The sequence below is a fragment of the Hipposideros armiger genome, unplaced genomic scaffold (genome assembly GCF_001890085.2).
Source record: "Hipposideros armiger isolate ML-2016 unplaced genomic scaffold, ASM189008v1 scaffold_698, whole genome shotgun sequence".
NCBI classification, from domain to species: Eukaryota; Metazoa; Chordata; class Mammalia; order Chiroptera; family Hipposideridae; genus Hipposideros; species Hipposideros armiger.
This window is the reverse complement of record NW_017732048.1, coordinates 145,041-171,349: the sequence shown is the minus strand read 5'-3', so window position 1 is coordinate 171,349 and position 26,309 is coordinate 145,041. Positions and strand designations below refer to the sequence as shown.

The following is a 26,309-nucleotide window of genomic DNA, read 5'->3' as shown; positions in this document are numbered from 1 at the left end:
AAAAAAAGATATTTAATCTTGGATTATATAATTTAGGTATAAGTCACTGTTTATTTTTAGGATTTCACTTGTTTTTTCAAATTTATCAGTGATTAGATTTGGTCTTACAGGGCTGTATGAAAGAAGTAGCATAAACGTGAAAAATCTTAGATTTAAAATTCTGTTAAGAGTGTAGAGGACAGCAGAAGTAAAAGTTAAAAATTTTTCATGTAACAGAGGGACATCACGTTCCTGCAGCTTTTCAAAAATAGAACTGCAGTCTCTGAAGTTTAAAGAACTATGAAAAATGATCTTTTCAGTTTTGTAAGGTAAAAATCAAATGGCTAAAGCTCTTTATTTCAAACAGAAACATTTACAGTGATCATGAAAAAAAAAACTGTTTTTAATTAACATAAAATTTGGTTAATCACCTTTTAGGCCCAGATACTAAAACCTGTTTTTATGCGAGAAGAGATGACTAATAAATCCATTGCATTACTTTTTCCCACAATCGTTCAGAATATTAAGTAATACTACTGATTGGTTTTAGGTTTTAATGGCTTTACTCCTGAACAGATAAGCAGCATTCAACTATTCTTTGTTTATTGCAAATTACATAAAGTACACATGGAACATTAGCTCAGTAAAACATGTCGTTTAGGAAGAACTTTAAAATGTTGAGTTGTTGGAACCGCAGAGATAAGTACAAATATTACTGTTACAAGGTTGTTTAAGTGTTTTGCTTTGGTTTTTCCTTGAATACAGCGGTAATATAACGCACCTGTTTGCTCTATCAATGCCAACAGACAGTCCTACATGTGTCCAAAGTTCAGCCCATCAGACTACTTATAATTCTTTTTGATGGGGTCAGGGAGCTAAAATCTTGAACATTTTTAAAAACAAGAGCTGACGTGTTCCTCTTTGCCAACTTACTCAAAAATTTTTCTACAGGAATATTAAACTAAGACAAAGCATAGTACAAACTCTTTCATATTCCCCAGAGCAAGGTCCTTGGGTTGCTTTTAGAAGAAATGCCATTCACACTTTTTCCAAAACACTTTCACCGTAAGTATGCAAATACCCAGGGACTAACGGTGATGGGGAATGGTGACATGTGTCATATGGAAAACAGTTGCTAGCCCTGTATCAACATATCATTTTATCTGCTAACAGAATAAGTGCTTTATAAACTTCAGCAGTATTGTTATTCCACACGGATAGCTTATTTTTGGATTCTCTAATGCAATCAATCAGTGATTTATGTCATGTGTGGCCATGAAACTTCAGTACATTTAGAGGGGGGGAAAATTCCCCCTTGCTCACATTTTTACCAGTCATACTTTAATTCTGAGGCAACTAAAAATTTCTTTCCTTTTGGTTAAGAATAAAAGTAATGCACAAACCATCAGTTTTCATCTTTCCAAAAGGATTAATCACTTTTCATTTTACTTCTATCACCATAGGATCCCTTAAAATAAGGATCCCTGAAGCATGTTGCATATAAAGCAAAAGAAAATTAGACTCCACTCCAGATACATTGAATAGATTGCTTCTACTGACAAAGAATCAAGCCTCTAGTTCCATTAAAATGAAATCCTTCATATGTAATCTACATACTTAAAATAATAAAGTTTGGAAATAACTTTGTATTTGTTAATGGAATGTCCTGTATTGTGTGGCTGAAATCCATAATTTTTTAGTAAATTATACTTCTACAGCTCATTTCTCACAAGAACTGTAAAAGAGCAATTAAAATATAAGAAAGAAAGTAATAAATTTGGGAATCTATAAGTTTGAACTAATAGGATTTAGGAAAAGAAAAGAGAAGGAGCAATAATGAAGTTAGAAAAAAATATGGTAGATTGTGAAAAACAGTACAAGATAAATGTGACCTGCTAAAATAAATTTATCTGACAAGCTTGCTACACTACGCTGTGCATTGGGATTATATTCCATCTTATTTCCTAACGCATTTCATTTGGTGGATTTTTCTCTCCAAGGAAATAGTAGGACAAAGTTGGAAAAGGTTTTGAAATGAATGAAGGACTATTGAATGTAGTCAATGCAAAATAAGTCATTTTTCTTGCTCGCCCTTCTCTCTATCTGATTTGATGAGGCTCTGAGTCTTTCATTGACTTTGAGCTATTTTACTACATAATTTATAGAAATGATAGTAATTCATATAACTCTTGTGCATATAAATGCAAATTGTGTCCATTTGAATGTGATTAATTATTATCTTATGGATATTGATCAGTTTTGCCAGATTTTGCCTCTACTTTGATAAAAGTGAACCTGCATCTTAAGATGCTTAACCATAGAGCTGGGAGGACTATGGGTGGAGCTGGGCCCCAGTTAACTCTCTAGTCCTGACTTCCTGTTAAACTTTGTAGTAACTTCCAGGGGAGGGACCATAATAAATAAAATAGACACCCTGGAACCGGGGCTACTCTTCTTCAAGCGGGTGGCCGGTTAGAGCCCCGTGTTGAAGATGTGTGTTAATGCACTGCGGTGGTGGTCTTTGCTTCTTTTTCTTTTCCCGAATAAACTGTGCTTTTGTGGATTTTCTGGAGAGTCATTTTTGACTAGTCGACAACTTATAACTTCATTTCAGCATCTCTTATTTGACGATACATGTGGGGGTCTGAATTCTCCTTTGAACTGGTTGCAACATCTTGCTTGTTCCCTCATTAATTAATGAGTTAAATAAATCTTTGACACGTTCACTTCCTATCTGTATGGGAACCATGATTGTAACTTTTTTTGCAGATTGTTTTCATTTAACAACATACATCAATTCTTAATATCCATGACAAATTAGTGTTTTTTGAAAAGCTTCTGTCTCTAGCTTCCTCAGTAGAATAAAGCCATGAAGCTGAATACTAGCGATTTAATTTTTTAAAAAGTAAATCCCTGTGCATGATAAAAAGTGAATTATCTCTTTATTGTAGGAAAATAATGTCATGCAGTCTCCAGAAGCAGAGTTGGAACTTCGTTAACAACACAGGAGAAAAAGAGACAAAACTGGCAGAAGTGATTCTAAGATATTACGTTGCCCAGAATTGATCCCCATTCCAGTTCAGATGGTACAGCTGGCAAAACCATCTCAACAGATTTGAAAAGGGTCTGCTCGCTTAACATGCTTTTTCCTGTCTGACACCCTTAGAGGTTGTGAAGCTGCCACGTGACACCCTGAGCTGGTTCCCACTCCTTTGTGTGCTGCCTCAGGCCTTCACCAAATAACTTCCTGAAATTGTGAGCAAGTGCTCTAAATTACTCTTTAAAACAATTTCAAAATCATTGATGTCAGTCTTTAGTTCTTTACAGCTTCTCAACCATTTAAGTTGACAATACATATATGATGTATAAATATTTAAATGAATATAGTTCTCTAATAATTAGGGGATTTTTAACTAGTATACTAAGTTGTTTCTCAGTTATTAATCTAGGAAATAGGATATTTTTAAAAGACTAGCTTCTCTACAAAAGGCAGGTCAAGCTTTGGAAGTACTTGATTTTGATAAGTTCTTTTAAATTATATATGTTTTTTGAATGAACGTTAATATTATGATCCCCAAAACTAAATTTTTTGCAATGTGAAATTATTATTTCTCCCTTGATTTATCAAATACCTTACATGTAAGGAATATATATATGTATTTTTAACTGGCAGGATCATTTTAAGGATTGGGAAAAATAGAATATTATAAAATAAGTTGGTTTTTTAATTTGGTCAAAAATACAAACTCTATTCTGAAAAAATAATTCATTAAACAATAGACAATATGGACTAGAAATTCCATTTTAGCTTTACTCTTAGAGGAGGCCACACTGTCGTCTCCTTAGTTTTGATTTTGGTCTAAACAGAATTGTCTAGCTTCATGTGGTTATAATTCCATCTAATTATAAGACTAAATAAAAAAACAACAACAGAGACTTTGATCTGCAAAGAGTTGTTCAAACTCTAGCAAGAATGTTAAATATATTAAAAATGTAAACACCATGGTTTATTTGAGTTTTAGTGTATACTAAATAAAAGCAAATGTTTGCTAGCTCAGTTTTAACTTCAATGCTTCCAACATTTATAAATACTGTTTCTTATTGTTTGCCGATTCTAGTAATATGAAGAAAGGGGGCACAAGTAAAATAAGAGCGTGAGAAAAAACAAAAACTCATTTTTCAGCTCACATTTTTATCATGTTCACAATGGAGAAGGGCTTGAATATATATTTCCTAAAGACCAAATCAAGCAATGTCTGCAAAAAGAAAGCAACTAGTAACAGTTCACTAATAAAGGTCATACTTAGAGTATTACTGTAAAGGTTGATCTTTTATTGATTTCAAAAAGAGCTAACAGCTAAATATTCAACCAATATTAGATAAAAATACTATGTGATACTGAACCCCTACGAAAGGCTTACCTCAGGCTGTTCACACATACTTGTAAATTCAAACTGAAAGTCAGTAATGAATCTTATAGCCACAGAGATTTCATACCCCCAGTCAACCAAAAATATTATTCCTCAGAGTAGATGAATAAACAAAACTCATAAATTTGTTCAGAAAGGTTTCCTCTGCCTATATTATATAAAACTGGCGATTTTCCACAATGTGTGCACTTACTCTCTAGAAATAACATTGGAAAGAACACAGGGTAGAGCTTCACAAACTTTTGGGGGTTTAAGCATCACACGGGGTTCTTGTTAGAATGTGGATTTTGACTCTTTGGATCTGGTGTGAGTCCTGAGATTTTGCATTTCTTACAAGCCCCAAGGTGACAAGGCTGTGGCTAGTCAGAGGAACACACGGAGGAGCAATGCACTACCCTCACCCTCAATGAAAAGGTACACATTCTCAGCCTTCTTAGCACATTAAGCATTTACAATGGCATAGCACATGTACATTTAGATTGCACATTCATAATGATGGGGAAAATAAGGATCTTTTCCTTGGATATGAACTATGAAGTTAGAATAGGACATTTTCAAAGTTCTGCCACCTGTATGCAGCCAATTTCCTGCACCAGCACGTCCCCATCCCCCTTCCTCCACAGTGCTAGACCTACAGGACACATTACCAGGGGCATCAACACCCATCTCGTGGAGGTGACCCACTCTCCTCCATCCCTAATAGGGTGTAGGGAATGCTGAGCCAAGAGCTTCAACAAATACAGAATCCTAAAGGGAGACTCGACCGGCGTACAAGCTGAGTAAAGTGTCTGCCTCTCCTTGGCAACATGAATTGCTTAATATTGTCTACTCAATTTCTGTAACTGAGTAAGTTGAAATTTAAAGTTGGTGCTCCAACCTTCCGAGTTTTTGCGCCCGATATTTTGATTTTTCTAACCTGAACTCAGAACATCTACCTGGCATTTCCTTTCTTTCCTTTTGTTAGCCCTTCTCCATGTGCCTTTTGTGAAACTAACCACATCCGAGCAAGCATGAAAACCAGAGGCGTTAGAGACGATAGGGGTGCTATGTACTCGGATTGTCCTCTCCGAGTGATATCTGGAAGCAAAAGTGAGTTTAAGTATGGGTTCAGTGTGCTCGATAAATGTATGGATTACATAGTGGGGCGCTCAAAATGGTTTTGAATGGATCCATGCATGCAAGAATAACGTATTTAGAGAAATAGATTCTGTCTTAGTACAGAAAGACAGTATTTGTAGCAGAGTGAAATGCTCGGCCTCTCTGACTCCATCTTGCTCAAGCCAGCGGCCTTCAAACTAATATAATAGTTTCTGCATAGTCTTGCATACAGACATGATCATCCTTAGAGGAATTCTGCTTGCCATTTAAGTTTTACAAAAACAGTCCCTTCCATTTCTCCTTCTCTTGACATAAAAGAAGGCTGAACTCTTTGCTTTCTTAAGATGGATTTCAGGGACCACTAGGGCTTCCATCTTCTTCTTCTTTTTTTTTTTTTTTAGTGAGCCATCCCTGCCACCTGTTGGCAGCTCAGCTCGGGCCGGGAAATTGAACTGGAGATCGTGTTGCTCAGAGCTCACACTCCTAAGCGAGCTCTTAACCAACTGAGCCACTCAGCCCATCTAAGTCTCCCATCTTCTTGCTTGGTGCCTTCTCCATCAGTAAACCTTTCGTCACTCCAAACTCTGACATTTTGAGTTTTGACCTTTTTAAGCATCGGGCCCACGGACTTTGGACTGGAACATATTCAAACGAAATACTTGCTACTTCTATGATATCATCACCAAACCGATTCCCAGTTTCCTTCACTACAACAGATCCAGATGGCTAATTCAGTGACCACTGTGGATTGGTTTCAGATCAAGTTTTATGGATTCTATCCACTGGTTTATCTGAAAGTTCCCAAATGCTATTTGCAGACAGCTCAAAGACACACCCTGTGTCACAGAGCACCCTTGGATAGTTCCAAAACAAATGGAGAAGTCTAAACGGGTTTTCAACAAAAATCTACCATACACTTTAATCGTCAAAACAGCAGTTTGCTGAATGGCTTGCACAAATCATGTCCTTGATGAGTATTTGTCACATGAATAAATGTCAGTTTGGTACAGATTGTTTTTCTCGTAGGGAGCCATGATCATGCTTTATTTTTTTTGTGCATGGCCAATATAAAACACGTGTTTGTCATGTACCAGGATGGCAACAAATGTTTGTGAGTGAAAATATATGCTAGCACTACGTTTATGCAGTTTCACCTTCATTTTCAGGATGCATTGATGCCCAATTTCTCCCTACCAATAAAGAACAAAAGCCATTTTTATAACATATTACTTATTATCTTGCTTTGGTGGGCATGACTAATGAATGGGCATAGAATGGAAACCCTACAGATGGAGAAAGGCCAAGTGGGGGTTTCATCCTAGATGATAGATAGACTGTTTTCGGACTATGTCACAAGGCCACCTGAAAACTCACTTCTTCCATGTAGGTTTTCAATGACTGTCCTCCACTGGGGGCTTCTCCCTAGAGGCAAAGAGGAAGAGAGGTTGACAAAGTCAGGAGAAGGAGAGAAAGAACGAGAGAAGAGAGTCATGGAGAAGAGAGAGACCCAGAGGCGACACAAAATCTTTAGTATTCACCCACCATCTCAGCTGATACTTGTAAGGTTATCAGTTTGGCAACTTCTTACTCTGAAGGAGATCATATATTTTTCAAGGCAACAACATGTCTTTTAAGTGGATTTTAGGCCATATACACCAATAACCACATAGAGTAGCTAACTAAATCTTAGGACAAAATGCTAAACAAGTAGTATAAAATTTTGTTATTAATTTTATAAATGTGTTCTTAAAAATAAATTAGGAAAAATGTTGCTAATTCTGTATTCTATAAATCTGTGTAAAGATGGAACAAATGGATTTAAGGATATTTTTATGGAAGGAATACAGGTCATTAACCTGCCTTTTCCCAAGTGTTTATAGCTAGTCTTTCTCACCTTACTTGTATGTCATTAGTGAATTCTCTATTTTTTGTGCCTTTACTAGCAACTTCGCTGAGTGCTAGGATTCAGAGGTTTAAATCACTGAAATTTAAAACAAATTAAACATACATCGCACACTCATCTAAACATTGGTGATCAAAATTGTCAAACAACTTGTTAGTTTGGATAAATTATCTTTTTATACTACATGCCAGAGACATTTGGAAATAGATTCTGAGATATCATGAAAGGATAAATTCGAGGACACCATATGTGTTTAAAAGATAACTAAATACGTGTGAATAAAGCTTACATTTGTTTCTAACTCTTTGAGGACCCTTCTTTTCAACTTTTCAAGGGCTTTCACATATATTATGTCATTTGATTGGTTTTTCACTACAGCTGGAGGTGAGACATCCTCAGACCATTTTAATACATAGAAAAATTAAAGAATACTGAGAGGTGATGAGTAAAATGCTTCAAGTCAAGGAACAAGCCAGTTATTGCTGAGGCTGTATTCAACTCTAACACTCTTCTACCTTGCTGAAATCCAAAAAGTTTTTAAACATGAAAAATTAAATTTAGTTTAAGAAAAGCCATGATATATACTGTAAAGCACTTTGAGAGAGTTAAAAAAAAAAGCATCCTCATTTGAAAAGAAAAAATTAAGCTGGGAAGAAATTGCTGATATTCCTAAAAACTTAGATGTGGTAATATTTTTCCCCCCAAATCATGGTTTCCACTAGCAAAAAATTAATACGCCCTGCTCTAATTGTTTCCAAATGTTCCAAGCTTGTAGGATTTTCAATGGATAAGATAGTGAAAGAGATAGAACAGTTATATTTACATAACCTAAAAGAGAAACTATTGGGGAAAATCAAATCCATATAAATCCTCCAAACTGTGAGGAATTGAACTCAAAGCATATAGAGAGGGTTGAAAACTTACTTCAGATAAACTGTTTTTTATGCTTGAACTTGCTCCACTCTCCTCATTTGGACAAGTCTAGAAGGAATGCTGTGGGTTCTTCCAATTTGGCTCATCCTATATGACAGAACTGGTCCTTTGCATACTTATAATCCCTCCCCCTCTGTGTGGGTTGCTAAGGGTAAGATGAGGTGGAAAGACGCTTGCTGTCACAGATCTGATTTTTGGAGGGGCCAGCATCTGCGGCCTGCCTGCCTCACCTCTGAACATCTGGGGGCTAACGATGAGATGCAGAGCAGTCCCTAAGTGCTCACCAAAGAGGGTCGTTTGTTTCCTTGGAGCTGGGGTGCAGTGGTTTTCCCCATTTGTCTGGACACTTGCAGTCTTATGCTAAGACCTGGCGATGACTGCAGATTTTCTTCATGATTGAATACAACTAAAGCACTGTACATCCTATAAGGCTTCTTCTCAGGCTTATTTCTCCCCACCATGCCAGGCAGGTCCTTTTCAAACCCACACCAGAGAAAAGGAGCAACTCACACAACGCCATTTGTTTCAAAGGCCACACAGACTGAAGTTTGGCTGTAACTGCCATCCATAAATCACTGACATGGGTGGCACTGATGAATGAGAAGAATGGGGTAAAAGCTGGAGGAAAATACAGAGAAAACAAACACTTCACTGAGAGGATTACAAATGTGGCACAGGGCCAAGTGCACAAAGCCAAGAACAAGACGTCAAGATCTCTGAGTGTTCGGGTCCGGAGAGATGGCCCCAATCAAGAGGCGTGATTCAATATGTCTGCCTCCGGTTCCCTATTTCCATGGTGGGTCGGCTAAAATGCTGACCTTCCCTCCATCCCACACGGGGGGCGCTAATTAAATAAAATCCCTTCCAAAGCACAAAGCTATCAACGTCAGTCATCCTTTTTCTCCATTTTAAATAAGTCATTCTAACACCGTAATATTTTGGTAACCACCTGGAAATGAACCAGAAATACACAAATGCAATTTTTCTTTAAAAACAAAGAGAAGAAGGGATACAAGGGAGGCAGACAGGTGCATGTGAAGGAGAGAAAGGGCAGGAAACATGGAAACTGTGCCTTAAAAAAAAGAGGGAAGAAAAGGTATTTCCTGAAATGTGGTTTCACTTATCATGAATCTAAATATAACCACAGATGAGATAACAATGTTTTAAATGTGAATTACAAACTATATTATAATCTCAGAGAAAGAAAGAAAGAAAAAAGAAGCTGATAGGATTACTGCTTAACACATGACATGGAATCATGGCTGTTAGAGACAAAGGCTCTTGTCACTGTCCTAGTTAATTTCCAGCTACGGAAACATTCTCAATGAGATGGACTATCCTAGAGACAGAACTGGGACTAGACCCACCCGCTGCTGAATCTATTACCCTTCTTCCCCGTACCACACTTCTCTTGTTTCAATCGGTATTTTTTACTCATCTCTTACTGATCCTTAAGACAAAATGCATGAAGACTTGCATTTGCATTTGAGTACGTTTATTCACCAACATTTATTTCTCTGGTATTCATTTCCTTGAAAGACATTTCCATGAGACCCCAACTTCCATCAGACTATTTCTTCCCACCTCTTTTCAAATGAAACTAAACAATAATCCTAACACAGACAGCACCCTCTTACATGGTCCCTGACGTATTTAGAACCTATAGAAGAATGGGAACTTGATTGATATGAATGGCCAAGATATTTCTGAACCCAAGGGACCCGTAAAACTTCACCCATTATTTACTCCACCGTTATTTAGGAAGCACTTACAGTGTGTCACTTACTATGCGACGACGTGTGGGGACAAGTTGGTGAATAAGAACTAATCCCCATCATAAAAAGTTCATTTTGAGAAAAGAAATATACAAGTTACTAGAGTACAGAGCAAAAGTTAACTTGGCACAGGTAAGCCCAAGGTGCTATGGGGAAAAAAAAATAGGAAGAAAAGGCACCTAGGCTTTCACTTTATGACGAGCATGTATTGACAGCTTGCATGAGCTGGGAACAGTGTAGCCACTTGAAACATGTAATGAAGAAGATGAATTGGAGAGATTAAAAGTTGAGGAGATTATTTTTATGTTTAGTTCTCACCACTTAGTCAATTAGCCAGACTAAGGAGCCGTTTGGGAGAAGGACTCACACTAGGGCTGAAGAAAGACTTTGTGCAAGTGCCCAGACACAACAGAGCAAATATATAAAACCACAAGTATTGCAATGAGGAGCACCAATTATACTATGCACTCACATGTGTACTGTGCTTTTAGATATAGAGAAATTAACATCCTATGCCATTTCCTAATTTTTTACTATAATTTCCTGTAATATAGCTGCTAATATAATGGTTATATGTTGTTTTCTAACTGCATTATTATGCAGAGTTACTGAATTTGTGAGAGATGATAGAGAGACTGACGTTCAGCTTTCCAAACTCCGGCAAACTCTATAGGCAGCAACTACTATCGATGTCCAAGAGAATAACAGGATGTTATCTATTTACAACTAGTAAAAAACTGGGTGCAATAGGTTAGAAACGCAGACATTTTTGAAAAGCTCAGAAGTCTTTCAAATAATTGATATAGTCAACAAATTAATATTATGCCTGTTTTCAGACTTATGTATATGAACAGATGCTGTTTCTAATTGGTTCCAGTGACTTTTGAAATTATGTTAAAAATTTTTTCTGAAGATTTGCCCACAGTCTTATGAATAAATAGCACACCAATGCAGGCCATCTTTCTCTGAAAATGACACCTTTATCCAGCTGAGAAGATACTTGACTGCTTTAGCACTGCTAAGGGCTAAGAGTGGTGTTTTTAGATAAGATGTTAAGATTCACTCTGCCTTTAACTTCCACTAATGCTGCAAGTTATGTCTGTACCAGCAATCAGCTACATAAGGCATGATCAGAAGTCAAATCTGTCCCCTCAGAAGGGGTGAATAATACTCAATCCTTAAGCATATAACTGACTTTTAAGTTAAAATAAAAGCAATTTACATTTCTCTTCCCATTGTTTTCAAGTTAAGCTAAATCGTTCCTTTCGTGGTAAAGCCCTTGACTTAAAGACTTACTTTAGAAGGATGAAAAAGGAAAGGAGTAATTATGGGATTAATGACTATTACTAATGTTACATTTTAAGCAATTTAAGGCAGTCTGGTGTTTCTTATTATTTTCTGAGTTGCAAAATAATAATAACAATAATAATGATAATTCTATTTTTCCTTCAATCCCATGTTAAAAAAAAATAGGCATGCAAAGCCAGTAATGAGAGGATGGCTAGTGTTAATATTTAATTGCATTGTTTCAAAAAAATAGACAGAGGTATATATCATCGGTCAATTGGCTTTAGAAAAATCCATTTGACCTTGAGCTCTTCGTTGTATTAGTCATGTGTCTTTTCTCTGATATGTGTTGATTAATTTATCTTATCAATAGTTAATATTGTTTCACTATTATCATGTACAAGAAGTAGTATTCTTTAATTCTTTTTAAAATGGTGTGTTGTGCCAACACAGCAAATTATCAGCCGTGAGACACTGAGGAGCCACAACTTTGTTCTGAAGCTGAGTTTCCTTGTATATGAAGTGTAGACCACAGAACCACAGGGATCTGTTTTCTATGAGGTTGTGAACGTACAAGAGTACTAAAAGCCTCCAAGAGCTATGCAACTGTAAAGTGCAGTATTATTATTTTGTACATGTGTGTATCGCCATTGATCCAACCACCTACTGGTTTTCTTGCCTCCTGCCCTGACCCCATCATTCATGTCTTTATGTGCTCCTATAACACTGTGCATATTTTTTATCAAAACACATATCACACTGCTATTATAATCCCTTGTTACATGCTCTCTTTCCCATTTAGCTCTAAGTTGCTGGAGGGCAAAAATTGTTTTTATTAATTTTTGCTCCCCAAGTCTTGGTACGTATCCTGCCTTTTTCTGAAAACAGAATTCCTGGCTAATCCAATAGTAAATGAGGGAAAGGGTCTCTTAACGCAAGTATTCCAACAAATAAATACAGAAGAAGTCACAGAATTAAAATACCACCACTTTGCAACTGCCAGTGAATAAATATTGGCATTCAGCATCAATGGCTGCTATGATGATAAAATGAGTAACAACCAGATAGTACGTATCTCCTCTAGTCATGTCGACAGGACCCTTATCCAGTTTCTGGATAATTTCCAGGATAATATAGAGGACTGAAGAGCATGATGAACTGTACCAAGAATATGATGTTAGCAAAATTCAGGCTGTGGAAAACTCTACAGCCGAAATGGCCAGGGTTCTTTGCAGAAAGTGCTAGAAATGGAGGAGGAACCTATAGATTAAAAGAGACTTAAGGACATACCTGATTTTAAAAATCTGGCAAGGTTAACAACAGTGTCAAAGGATACATATTTGGATGATAAAGCTACTTTTAAAATGCAAGGGGTTGATTATTATAAAAGTTAGAATAGCTTTTATTTGTGGGAGAGACAGGGGTTGTGACCGGGTCAGGGCATCCTGAATACTGAAGGGACTTCCCAGCTGTTCAGAAAAGTTCTACATGTTGACCTGGGTAGTGTTCTCCCTGTAATAACTAATTAAGCCATACATTTGATTTGTGTGATTTTTCTATACTTGTGTTTTATTTTGTAATAAAAAGGTATTTAAAAGTAAACTGATAGGCATTTCTCATATGAAGCTATATTGTTACAGGCATAATTGTAAGGTCCAAAAGAAACTCTTAAGCCATTAGAATGAAATTTTACAGTGCTCTTTCTATTGTTGGCTACCTCCCCATGGTCACATATCTACTCCCTCATTGATCCAAATCTTTTGGTCTATGTAAAGAGGTAATTACTAGTTATATATATAGAAAAGTAGTTAAAGGACACTCTGATGGTTCTGATTTAATCTTAGGCTAATCTAATTATAACACTGACCTCATAAAAATCGGTTGGCAATTTTGATTTTTACCATTTGAAATAATTAAGCGTTTAAATTTTCTTCCATTAAGCTTTTTAAAAAATCAATAGATGTCACTTTGGAATCCGTAAAGTACCTGTATAAATTCTCCAAGGTCAGTGAAATACGAATGTCAGCCTCATAATTTAAGCCAAACATACAATGTATTCTTTTAAAATTAAATTAACCTGTGTCTTTGCAAAATGGCTAAATGGCTAAGGTGACCAATTTCCTGAACTGTGACTCAGATGGGAGCCTGAGGGAAGACTGATATACCCAATGCTCATGAAATACGAAAACCTTTATGTCTCTCCTATTCGCAGCCCATATTTCCTTAATTTAAAAAAAAAGATTGATTTTTTAGATAAGTGGCAATACTAGGCATTTCTCTACATCGAAGGAAACATATTTCTCTAACAGATGCACGGAGACAAATAATTTTGTGTGTGTTTCTTTTAACATATGTCTCGGAGTATTTAATTCAACAACAAAAAGACCAGTTTCACATTTCAGACATGCTTGCATTATTTAACATACACAAAAGGGGTATAGGATAATGTAAACTTCGTAAGAAAAATTCTTTTTTACTGACTTGTAAATGTAAATAAATGCATGCAGTATAGTGCAGAAGCACCTTTAAACTCAAAAGTGTATCGGTAATCCTTAATACATTTATTTGACAGGGACTAATTTTTTACTTTTTAATTGATTCCTTAAGTGGTCCAAAGAGAATGCTAACTGCAGAATTAAGGTTCAAATCAAATAAACAAAATGCATAAATTCAAATGATCTAGCCTGCCACAAACTTGGCAGCTGATGCCATAAGCAGTGTCACTGGAAGGGGGACTTGCGTGGGGGAAATGTGTAGAAGTATAATCAATTTACCAAGGAAAAGAGGTGACTCCAAACAAATAAATGGAGTGACTTGGAGAGGAAGGTAAAGGGGGACTTTAACTTATCCAAAATATCACAATTACTATCTCTTAAGTTTTACCTATAGTCTCTGGGGTAGTTTGAAAAGGACATTCCCACTAACGAGTCCAAACTCACCAACTGTGTTTACGTACAGTGTTTATTCTGCTTAACATGGGCTGGTCACAGGACCAAGACTTGGCCTTGATTCTATGCATGGACAGAAGATGGCAAAAGGTGGTGACGTCCTACAGAGGCAAGAGGACAGGCTTTGGAGTCAAGCAAACACATATCCTGTTCTCATAAGGAAGGCAGGCTGCGGGTTCACATCCCAGCTCTGCCACTTACACTCCTGCGCACTGGACAGGCTCCCTAACTTCCCTAGGTCTCAATTTCCTCATCTGTAAATGGTCACAACACCATGTGCCTCATGGGTTATTGTGGGGATTAACCGAAGTAATGTCTGTAAAGCACAGAAGACAAGAATAAAACCCTGGCTGTCATTATTATTAATCAGGAGAAAACACATTAGCATTAGTATTAGGAGGTTTTTTTGTGAATGAAAAACAGAGAAAATGAAACTTGCATTCTGTAAGGTAGGAAAATTAGAGATATGCTTAATTAATTCTTCAAGAATACAGCTGGGAAGGGGAACTGAATGTGGGGAAATCAGATGCCACTTTTCATTTTATCTATTCTTATTTTTGTGTCACTTTCACTAAAAAATCTTGCACTTTCAATGACAGGTAATTATTGAATGGTTTCACATACAAATAACGTTTTAGCAGTAAATTCAAGGGCAAATGGAGGTTGACTGATGGTGAGATAAAGGGGACCTTCAAAAGCCTGGGGCTGGACCGGCCGAGTGCCGCGTTGGTTAAGAGCTGGCCTGGGATGCCAGAGGACCCCGGTTCGGATCCCACATATGAGGGCCAGTGACACTGCCCTCTACAGCTAAGATGCTGAACAACAGCTCGACCTGGAGCTGGGCTGCTGAGAGTCGCCGGCGACGGTGTAGGCTGCAGCCCCTGTGGCAGTGGGTTGCCATGAGCCTCGTGTGTAGCCAGCAGCCAGCATGAGCGGCCCGCAGCCGCAGTGAGCGGCCGTCCAGAAGCCGGTGACTGATCTGCCTCGCCCGGGAAGAGTGCAATGATGGTGCCAACTTGGGCCAGTGAAGCAACGTCCTCCACAACTAGACTGAAGAACAACTGAAGAACAAAAGGACAGCAACTTGTCTGTTCCCCTTTCCCCAATTCCCCAGCGCTGTTCTCTTCCCCCAATTCTCCAATAAAAAAAAAATTAAAAAAAACACAAAAGCCTGGGGCTTCAGAACTAGAAAGAAGCGAATGACACAAGTCAAGAGAAATTAATTGTTGAGAAAATTAATTGTTGAGAAATTGATTGTTGAGAAAGGGGAGTAAGACTGCATCCTTAACAAGACTTCATTTCTGACCATCTCTCCTTCTTTGACTCAAGACTCTCTCCAACACTCCGGTCATGCTCCAGGTCCAACCTCCAGGTCCCCCAATGGTCAGTGCCTCTGTCTGTCTCTGCTTTCCTCCTTCCTTCTGCCCTTCCCTCCCTCCTCAATCCATTGCACTGTGCATTTCCTATTGTCCCCATGATGTCACCCAGTAAGATTCTACTCTTGGCAAGTCTAAGTTCAGTGCCACTTGTTCCGGGAAGACTTCCCTGACCCACCCGTTTGCAGCGTCCCCACCCTGCACCACCACGTGTTCCCGTGGCACCCTACAATTAGAGCATTCGCCACACTGTCTTGGCCTGAAGTAGTCTCTACTACGTTGTCAGCTCCACAGACCTACTTTTAACATTTGTGGGGCCTGAGGCAAGGCGTCAAACAGAGTTCCACATTGCCAACAAACCAGCACATAAAATATATCCTGACTTTTAGTCAGACTTGGCAGGCCAGCTTCAAATTCAAAATTCTTGCATTCCTTTGTGTTCTGCACCGTAGCACAGGTGTCAGAAAAGGGAGAGCAGGAAGGCACTGGTGACCCCAACCCCAGGTGCTTGCCCCTCTTTTCCCTCACCCCACACTTCACCGCAAGGGGCTTCGTGAGCACATCTGTGGCTAGCCTTGCCCGCATCTCCAAGCTCGTTTACACCCACCCTAAGCAGCTGCCTTTTGCCCACTGCTCACGCCTTGAGTTTCCAGGAGGATGGACTAGGGGAAAAGCCCCGGCAGGTTCCGGAAGCAGGCTTGGGATCATCTGGGCAGGACACTCCAGCATCCTGGACCTAGCGTATGGTCCAGCTCCAGGTGGATATGTCTCCCTGACCTGATAATCCTCATCCCATGCAGAGGAGCACAGCCTTGGGCTGGTCTAAGGGTACCACTGGCGCTCTCTGATGGTAGGCATATCTGTCTCTTTACTGTCTCTAGTACTTAGCACAGGGCGTGGCATCTAAGAGTCACTCCAAAATACGTATTGAATGAATGAGGCTTATTACAAAAGGCACACATTTCCTATTTATGATGCTGAATAATCAAGAGATAGTAGGAGATGTGGTTAGAAACCTAGAAAGACAAAGACTTTGTGTAAAAACTGTGAGTATTTCAGAAACGACAGAATCAGGGTGATTCTAGTAGCAAGAGATAGGAAGAAAGGTCATAATTTAGATCCATTGAGGATCCTAGAAACTAGAGCCCAAATATGAACTAGAGAAAGACATTTAAGAAATTGACTAGGTTTGTTCTGAGTTGTATAACAGCCCCAATAAACTAAAGATAGAACATAAAAAATAACTATAAAGGAGTAAGATCTACTGAAATTGCCTATCAAAGACAGACCATCAGTCCCACCAGCTAAAATGGCCTATCTGAGGAGAGGTCAAAGCAAATGTTCCCTCTCGGACAGGCAGAGTGTCTTGCAGTGTGATTATCAGGGAAGCTGGATAACACTTAGAAAAGAAACAAAGTAGAAAAGGACGTGGAGAAACCTGCTTACTAAAGGTATCTTTGCAACCATATCCTGCTAACTACAGGGCATAATACACCCCTTCTGCCTAGTCTCACCTTTTTGTAATCTACGAAGTGATACAAGAGTTTATACAGAACTCCCCACAACTTTACCACAATCTGAAGCCTTCATTAAATCTAAGACAGGGTACAGAGTGTGGAGCTCATGGTGATGTTCTCAGTCTCTTTGATGCAGTACACTTTTTTCCTTTGCGGTCTAAAACCCTTGCCTTTTGGGGGACTAGAGCCCCAAGATGTTCTATAGGAAGACATTTCTATGTGAATTCTTAGCCCCAAAAGTGAATTTAATGTGCCTTACAGAACAAAGCTTACTGTGGGGCCCTGAAAACGGCCAAACCACATCACAGACAGTAAGAAGATATCTTCCATTCTCGTGAAGGTACGGCCATCTTTAGAACCAAGTTCAAAGCAAACATCTTTTGAAGTCTTACTGAACATGACTGAACATTGAGGTTTATTACAATGTTTTTGCATGTGTTTGCATTTTGTGAAAACAGCTAGGATCAGAAGCAGAAGAGCCAACAAGATTTCCTGCCAGGTCTGGAAATCCCAAAGTCAAAACTTTCAAGAGAAAAAAAAATAATAATTCTAATAACATATGTAGCCTAACTTTACACACTTTCAATGTTAATTGAGATAAACACTGGACATCCTAAATCCTTTTTGACAATGAACCGCAGAGCCAAATTATTTAGCCCTGCCTCAAACCGTTAGCAATACGGCAGGTTAGAAGTTAAATGTAATTCATCTTATGGTCACTGCCAGTTAGTTAAACATATCAATTTAATAAAGCCTGCTCATGAAAAGGCAGCCTCAATATTTTTAAAGATCACAAGTCTCCTAGGAAACAGTTCTCTTTAGAATGCCCTTTGAAGCCCAGAGACAACACAAATCAAGCTAATCAGGATACCTGCCATGCTGAGTTTTGCCTTTGAATATTGGGAGGCTGTAACCACTCATTTGGCTGAGCCCCAGACTCAGGGCTGACCACCACATACAATCACACAGACTGTGCCCCAGCCAAGGAAATGAGTGACTTTTATCTCGCCCAATTATAACCCAGTTGCATTTAATTCAGGACCATGAGGTAGAAAAGTCTCCAACTGTTAGCCTTGTTCTGACTGTGTCGTCTGAATGAAGGAAAAGGAAATGGCCTATCTAGTAGCTGCTACAGACCATGCACAGGTACCTCTGCTCAATCCTCACACTATTCCTGTGAAATAATTTTCTCTATTTACAAAGGAAGAAAGAAAGACTAAGGAAATTCCCAAGTAGAGCTGGATCTCGATCCTATGATCTTGAAGCCTATGATCTTTCTAGAAGACAGGGAATGAAGTCAACCATTGTATTAGTCAAACCGAATGTTTAAACTGTGACAGAGGTTGATTTAAGCCCCCACCTGGACTCCTAATCTAGTTCTCTGTCAAATACATTATGTCACTATTTTCTACTTTTAGGTTTTGCTAATCCAGAGCTAGTCCAGCAAATTACTGACGCTAACCCTGAACGTAAATTAGTATTGTGGACAATGAACACGTTCAAGTGTATGTAAAGTAACTTAAAGGAAAAAAAATAACACAAAAACAACTTACTGGGAATCATCAAAACCTGTGTTAGGTTTTCATAAGAATTTAATAGTAATAGTGCAAAAACTCCATGCCCAGACATGTCTGCCAGCAGGAGGAAATAAGGGTAAGTGTTGGAATCTTTAGTGTGTCCTCAAGGCCTGCAGGATATAAACATGTCATGCGCACTCCTGGGAAGCCAGTCCCCGATCTCAGTAGAAAGGGTATTGACTTTGGAGACAAGATTGGGTCTGAATCTTTTTTTGTGTGTGTGTGTTACTCATTAGTCATGTGGCCTCAAGGTCAAGTCACTTAGACTCCCCAAGTCTCTCTTCAGTTGTGGAAAGAATAAAAAGAATAAGAATGCGTTCAATAAAAAAGATTAGAAATAATGTCTATAAATTACGATGCTAGGCACTCAATAAATTCTTCCCACTTTGATGATGACGCAGAACTGCAACATACAGCCTTCATCCTACCCACCCCCTTTCCCATCTAAGTCTCCAGCTGTGCTGGGCTGCATGTGGGCTGCCAGGCAGACCGTTCTCTCCCTCCGTGTTAGTGCATCTTCCCAATAACTCACTAAGCCGTCACCCCAGAGGCCACCTTCTCCTGGAAGCTGTCTTTGATCACTCTTCACCCGGCAGGCTACATGAGATGCCTCCTGCTCCCATGTGCATGCTGTGTATATATCTGTCAGAGCATTTCTGGGCTCTCACAGACATCTGTTCATTCAACTGCCCTTCCTATCCCACTATAAGCTCTTTCATGGCAAGAAGTAAACTTTTATTTACAGGTCCCCAGGACTCCACAGAGTGGTTTACAAACAGAAGGTGCTCAATAAATGTTCATTGAATGAATCAGTGCAGTAAGCCTAGAAGATCGGTATAGCATGTCGTTTCAATGCTATACTAAATCCTTTTCTAAGAATAGTTTTATCTGTCAGTCTTCTCAAAATCTTATTTAAGAATTCAACAGATTTAAAACAAATGTATCTCTGCAGGCATCTTCAACCATTCAGGCTGTTATAACAAAATGCCATAGACTGTGTGGCTTATGAAAAACAAATACTATAATGCCTTGGTTTGCGAGCATAATTCGTTCTAGAAACAAGCTACTAGTATACTAGTATTGCAAGGCATCACTCATTTGCCACGTTAAAATATATTAGAAATGTTTGCTCGTCTTGCGGAACACTTGCAAACCATGTTACTTGCAATCCAAGGTTTTACTGTTTTTACATCTCACACTTCTGGAGGCTGGAAGTCTGAAGTCAGAGTGCTGGCATGGTCAGCTGGCAGACTTCCTATTGTATCCTCACATGGGGACAGGGGCAAGAAAGCTCTCAAGGAATGGGCACTAATCCCATTCACGAGGGCTCCACCCTCACAACCTAATCATTTCCCAATGGCCTCGCCTCCTAACACCATCACAGCAGGTATGAATTCAACAGATTCAACGTATGAATTTTGGAGAGGACAAACATTCAGACCATAGCAACAGGTAACTTGAAAGGCATTCAGAAAAATCAAAGGTAAGTTTCTCTACATGCTCCACTAATAGTCAAATAAAAATACCACTTACTGACTTCCGCATGTATATGTATATTCAGTAGACCCAACGCATGTTAGCAAGGTACTTATCCACACTCTGTAATTCCTTTACAGCCAAGGAGACGTTTAAGAGTTTAATGTTGGGGGAACTCTCACTTCTGGCAGGCTGGTTATTAAAGTACAATACTGGGGGGAAACTAGAACAATGAGGGTAACAGGGCATGTGTGGAGAAAAAACAAAATTGAAAACCATATTTTTTCTAATTTTTACTCCTTCTGAGAAAAGGAAGGCTAAATCCTCGATGGTTGTTTTCATTTGAATGAGGGCAAAGGAGCCTCTTGTAAGGTTAACAGATGTTAACTTTAAATTAGGCTGATAAATTAATACTTTTTCCTCCCTTACGTAAAATGGACGTATATACAATAGGTATAAAAAAAGTGAGTTTGGTTATACAGATGCAAATATTTGTTAGAATGGTTTAGAGGAATACAGACTGTATATATGTATGTGTGTGTATGTATGAGCGTATACACAGAAATTTTAAAATAGTGCTTTCTTTGAGACCTCTGGCACTCTTCTTGGAAATGCAAATAGTTAAGATACTTTGTTTTATTTTTGTCACTATTGAATGGAATGACAGCCAGGTCACAGCTGTGACAATGTTACGAAGAATCGTCATAGGAAAAGTAAATATAAACTCAGGAGCATTCACAGCCGAGTTTAGAACAACTTCCAACCTTTAGGGAAAGTCATGACCATAGATATAATATAAACTGCTATTAAATATAAACTGCTACATAAATAGGTGAGCCTGTAAGAACAGTACAGGAAAGGAAATCGAAGAATTACTTGTATGCTCTACATTATCTCTGCTTGGGGTGAAGAAAAGTACAGTTCTGGAAGGCCCACCGGCTCCCACGCCAACAGTAAGCCACCATGATCCTTCATAACTCTTCCTGCCTGAATGTGGAATCAAGTTAGCAGACTCGAAGAGTCACAATTAAAGATAGATAGCTCTTAATAATGACGCTATCCTCCCAGATTTCTCAGAGCTAATGTAAATATATTCATTTATCACTTGTTTCCGGAGAGGATATTCCGGCCTCATAGTCCCAGCCAAGTCAACTGCTGACTAAGGAATATGGCTTGAATTCAACTTTATAAAAGAGCCATCCAGTGTTACGGTCCCAACTCTAAGTTTAGTTGGGAATTTGGGAATACAAAGAGTGGGGCTACCAAAAACCACTGAGCCAACAGGAAAACAAAACAAAACAAAAAACAAAAACAAACAAAAGAAACGAAGTCCACGTGGGCAGAAAAGCAAGTCAGTTTTATAGGTTGTATAAGAGAGAGAACGTAATAACAAACACAAAAGTTCACTCGAGCAGCCTGGCCTCTGTGACTCTCTCTAATGCCGTCACAGCCAAAGTGTGCATCATTCCATGATCTCCGCAAACTGGGAGCCCCTGAAGCGTGAAGGCTGAGCCTCGTCGCAATCGTGTTCCCAGTGCTCTCATAGTGCTCAGCACCCAGCACACATGCTGTAAATGTCAGCTGACCGAATGGGACTCTGTTGGACTATTTATTTCCAAGACCCAATACAGTCTGGAGGAACTGTGAACAAGTTCAAAGCTATCACGTTTAGCAGTTAACATAGACATGATCTCAGTTCATCTTTCCTGCAGTGGTATAAAGTTGGTTTTATGCGCCAAAATACTGAGTTCAGAGAGGCCATATTAGTGTCCCAGTAACCTTGAATTAAAAACCACTAAAGCCAGATTTGAACTTGGGTCTGTAAACTCCAGCACTCATTCTTTCCACTGTACATCGTCTTTACTTCTCACAACAGATACAACATTTGGCTGAGCCTAAATTTAAATTTTTAAAAATATATATGATACGACACAGACTCAGTATAACATTCCATGCCGGCAACGCTTGTATTTTTAACCTTGCAAAATTGTTCCAGTGAGCTGGTTACCAAACATCCCTGCCCCACTGCCTCCATAACTAAACAGATAATGTATAGGGACACAGAAGTTATAGACTGTTCCTGTGGACAGTGCAAGGCTGAATCTACATTTTAAATGTTAGCTTGAAGGATCTTGATTGTAAGAAAAATGCAAAAGTAAATCAAAAATAAATAATGAAAAAGTTTTGTCTTTTATCAGTTGCACAGCAAGACGTTAAAATGGAGCCAAGTTCATCTGTACTCTAACCATCACAGTTTGACTATGACACACAAATGCACTAAGATGCCCTTTTTTTAATGTTATGGAGGAGGAATTGTTTCAATTCATGAATAGTGTACTTGGTACGCATCTGATCACCCTATGTGTAAATCATCTATTAAGTCATCTGTCAACTGTGTTTAACTAAATAAGGGTTCTCTTTCATCTATAAGAAGAAATATTCCTATGTGAAGTCTCCAGATTTTCACAAAGAAGCAAGCTAGTCCTGTTCAAAATCATATCAATCAACACCATTTAAGTTATTCAAGACTTCTATCAGAATAGTTATTTACAGACAGAATTTTTGGAGTGTTGTGGTGTGCAGATTCGCTCCCGTACTAGTCCTGTTTAGATTCTTTAATAACCTTCCAATTAACAGATTAGTAAATATAAAAAGCATACAAACCCCCCAAAATACAGGGTACTTAGCAGAGATGTTACTTAAATTTTCTTACTTAAAAAAAGAAATTATTTTCCATTATGCGTAGATAACATTTCTTCATCCTTAAAGACTCAATTTAGAGTCAAAATTGTCTTCCCACCCACACCCCTCACCTCAGCACTGCAAATTTCCATTTGGCAGAATACCCAGCATCAGTGCTTAGCAAATATTCTAGGATAGCAATATTAATACTGATATGAATATTGATATGACTATATCAATGATATCTACATAATAATGAATGTGTCAATTACAATTTTTTAAGATGAAAACTAGAAGTGCATTTCTGACATTCATCAGGAATAGTGTGGACCAGAAATTTAGCAGCACTGTGCTTTTCAAAATAGAATCAATTAGTTCCTAATTAAATACTGTATAAGTGGTCTAAAATGTCTCTCTCAGGCCACAAATGTAGGGAAAACAGGGTTCCTTAGCTTGCCTCATTCCTTCAATCAAACATGTCTACTGTGTCAAGGTCCTGTTACAAGGATATCAATGGTCTAATGGAAGATCGATTGGCAACTCTACATGCACTGTCTGCTTATACTGGGGACAGTCACTCTGAGTTTTAAGCCACAAATGCACTTGTACATGCAATGACTTCTTACAATGCTAAGGATATATTTTACCTTGAGTGCCCAGGTGGCTTGGGCAATTGTGGGTGGTGGGACATGTAGAGAGAGGCAGCAGCTTACAAGAATTAAAAAATGGGCAGAGGACATGAAGAGACATTTTTCCAAAGAGGACATACAGATGGCCAACAGACATATGAAAAAATGCTCAACCTCACTTATCATTAGAGAAATACAAACAAAAACCACAAACCACAGAGATACCACCTCCCTCCAGTCAAAATGGCTATCATCAATAAATCAACAAACAAGTGCAGGCGAGGTTGTGGAGAAAAGGGAACCCTGGTGCACTGTGCACTGTTGGTGGGACTGCAGACTGGTGCAGCCACTAAGGAAATCAGTATGGAAGTATCTCAAAAAACTGGAAATGGAACTACCGTATGACCCAGCAATTCCACTTTTAGGTATCTGTCCAGAGAAACCCAAGACACCAATTCGAAAAAATATATGCACCCCTTTGTTTATTGCAGTGCTATTTACAATAGCCAAGACTTGGAAACAACCGAAATGCCCATCGGTGGATGACTGGATTAAGGAACTGTGGTGCATTTATACAATGGAGTATTACTCTGCTATAAAGAAGGATGAAATCTTACCATTTACAATGATATGGATGGACCTAGAGAGCATTACGCTAAGTGAAATAAGTCAGTCAGAGAAAGACAAATACCATATGATCTCACTTATATGTGGAATCTAAAGAACAGAACAAATGAGCAGGCCAATCAGAAACAGTCTCAGAGATGTAGAGAAAAAACTGAGGGTTGCTAGATGGAAGGGGAGTGGGGATGAGGGAGAAGGTGAGGGAATTAGAAAGCACAAATTGGTAACCACAAGATTGCCACGGGGATATGAAAGACAGTTTGGGGAATATATTCAATAATGTTGTAAAGATTTTGTAGGGTGTCAGATGGGCACTTGTCTTATTAGGGAGACCACTTCATTGATGGTGTAGATGCCTGACCACTGCGCTGTACACCTGATGCTGAAGCAGAATAATAATGGATGTCAACTATAATTTTATAGATAGATAGATAGATAGATATAGATATATATGTCACAGGATGTGGAATACAGCATAGGGAATAGAGTCAATGGAAATGTAACAGCTACATACAATGTCAGAGGGGTAGCAGACTGGGGGAGGGGGCTATCACTTTGTGAGGAGAGTAAATGTCTAACTATTACATTGTTTTATATACCCGAAACTAAACCATGCAGAACTGCCAAAGCCAGCTCTGCTATACCCTGATTTGGGAGATTACTGAGCCTCCTGACGGCAGTTTCTACAACTGTGAAACCGGCATAACAGTGCCTATCACATATAAGGATTTTATAAGCTAATAGCTGTTAAGCAACACAGCACAGTCGCTACAAATAATACATTTCCAACATGTAAAGGCAACTCTCTCATTATGCTGCTGGCTTATTACTCTGTTACTGTTATTACTGACACTGCCATATGCCGGTTTCTTCTGCTGGACTCCATAAAGAGTCACAGAAGGTTCAATATTTTCAGTGCCAGGAAGACTTTCAGCAGGAGACTTTAATAATCCGGGATACTGCTTTCCCTTGACAGTGAAGCCATGACAGTTCTCCCAGGGTTGAACTCGGGCTCTATTTTGAAGCCAGTGACCCTGAGCGATCTTGTTATCTTCAGGAAATATCTCATCTACATGCCTGGTGAGAAATATTTACTGCAAGTTGGAAGGGAGACATTTGAAATGACATACATTTTTTAATTTATTTATTATTTTTTTAGCTGAGCCATCCTGCCACCTGTTGGCAGCTCAGCGGCAGCTCAGCTTAGGCCAGGAATCGAACCAGTGACCCTGTTACTCAGAGCTTGCACTTTTGAGTGAGTTCTTAACCAACTGAGCCACTCGGGCGGCCCATGATGTGAATATTTTTAATGGTATAGCACACGCTATTTCATGAGCATAAACAACCAAAAAATACATTTCAGTTGTGCCACTAAATGTTTCAGTTTACAGGTTTAGGAATTTCCAGTAAGGTTAAATATTTCCAAGAAGATTTTGAATACAGAAAAACATATTAACACACTATTTATTAACTAAAGAGTAAGTAACCATTAAAAAAAATGTTTTGATGTGTCTGTCCCATGGCTAGCAGAATTAAACAGATATATGTAGCATAGTTGCCCTGAGAAATCTGATTTACCTTGGTTTTCATGTAAAAGTAGCCATTTTCTGTAAACATTTCTAAATGTACTTTTTCCATGATTGGTAGGTTATGACGTTCATATCCCCTTAGAAGTTTCAGAAGTAGAATTTCAAAGGCAGATCCTATTAGAGCTGTCTTTGCATTTCTGTCTTTTCAAAAACCCCAGAAGTTCTCCATGCAAATAGTGCAGCTTCAGTTAACTCACACATTAATTCACTGTGACCAGGGGAACCTGAGGTATTCTTTTCCAGGCTCCAGATTTATTCAAATCCCAGGGTAATTTGGGTGGGTTACTTTTACTTAATGTCTTCTTTGGCCTCAAGGTTTCAACCTTCACCTGCTGTTTAACATTCCTTTCCAGATTCTTAAAAGCCCTGTTTACACAGCAAAGGAATTTTACGCCTTAATACAAAGTAATCATGAAAGAACATACTTGTCAACTTCACTCCTGGTAGCAGGTTTTGGCTTCTTTCCCCCACTTTGAACTAAGGTAA

General features: G+C 38.6%; 1 protein-coding gene across 3 annotated transcripts in view; it reads right to left on the bottom strand.

Annotated features, from left to right (window-relative positions):
• LOC109373272 (uncharacterized protein C8orf34-like) overlaps positions 1 to 26,309 on the bottom strand; it is a 186,780-nt gene that overhangs the window by 21,834 nt on the left and 138,637 nt on the right. For 2 of the 3 annotated variants that reach the window (XM_019627008.1, XM_019627009.1), the window contains exon 5: positions 6,882 to 6,929. The exons of the other annotated variant lie outside the window; for it this stretch is intronic. In XM_019627008.1, coding sequence (XP_019482553.1) covers positions 6,882 to 6,929 — 48 coding nt within the window. The remainder of the gene's footprint in view (positions 1 to 6,881; positions 6,930 to 26,309) is intronic. 3 annotated transcript variants of the gene reach the window in all.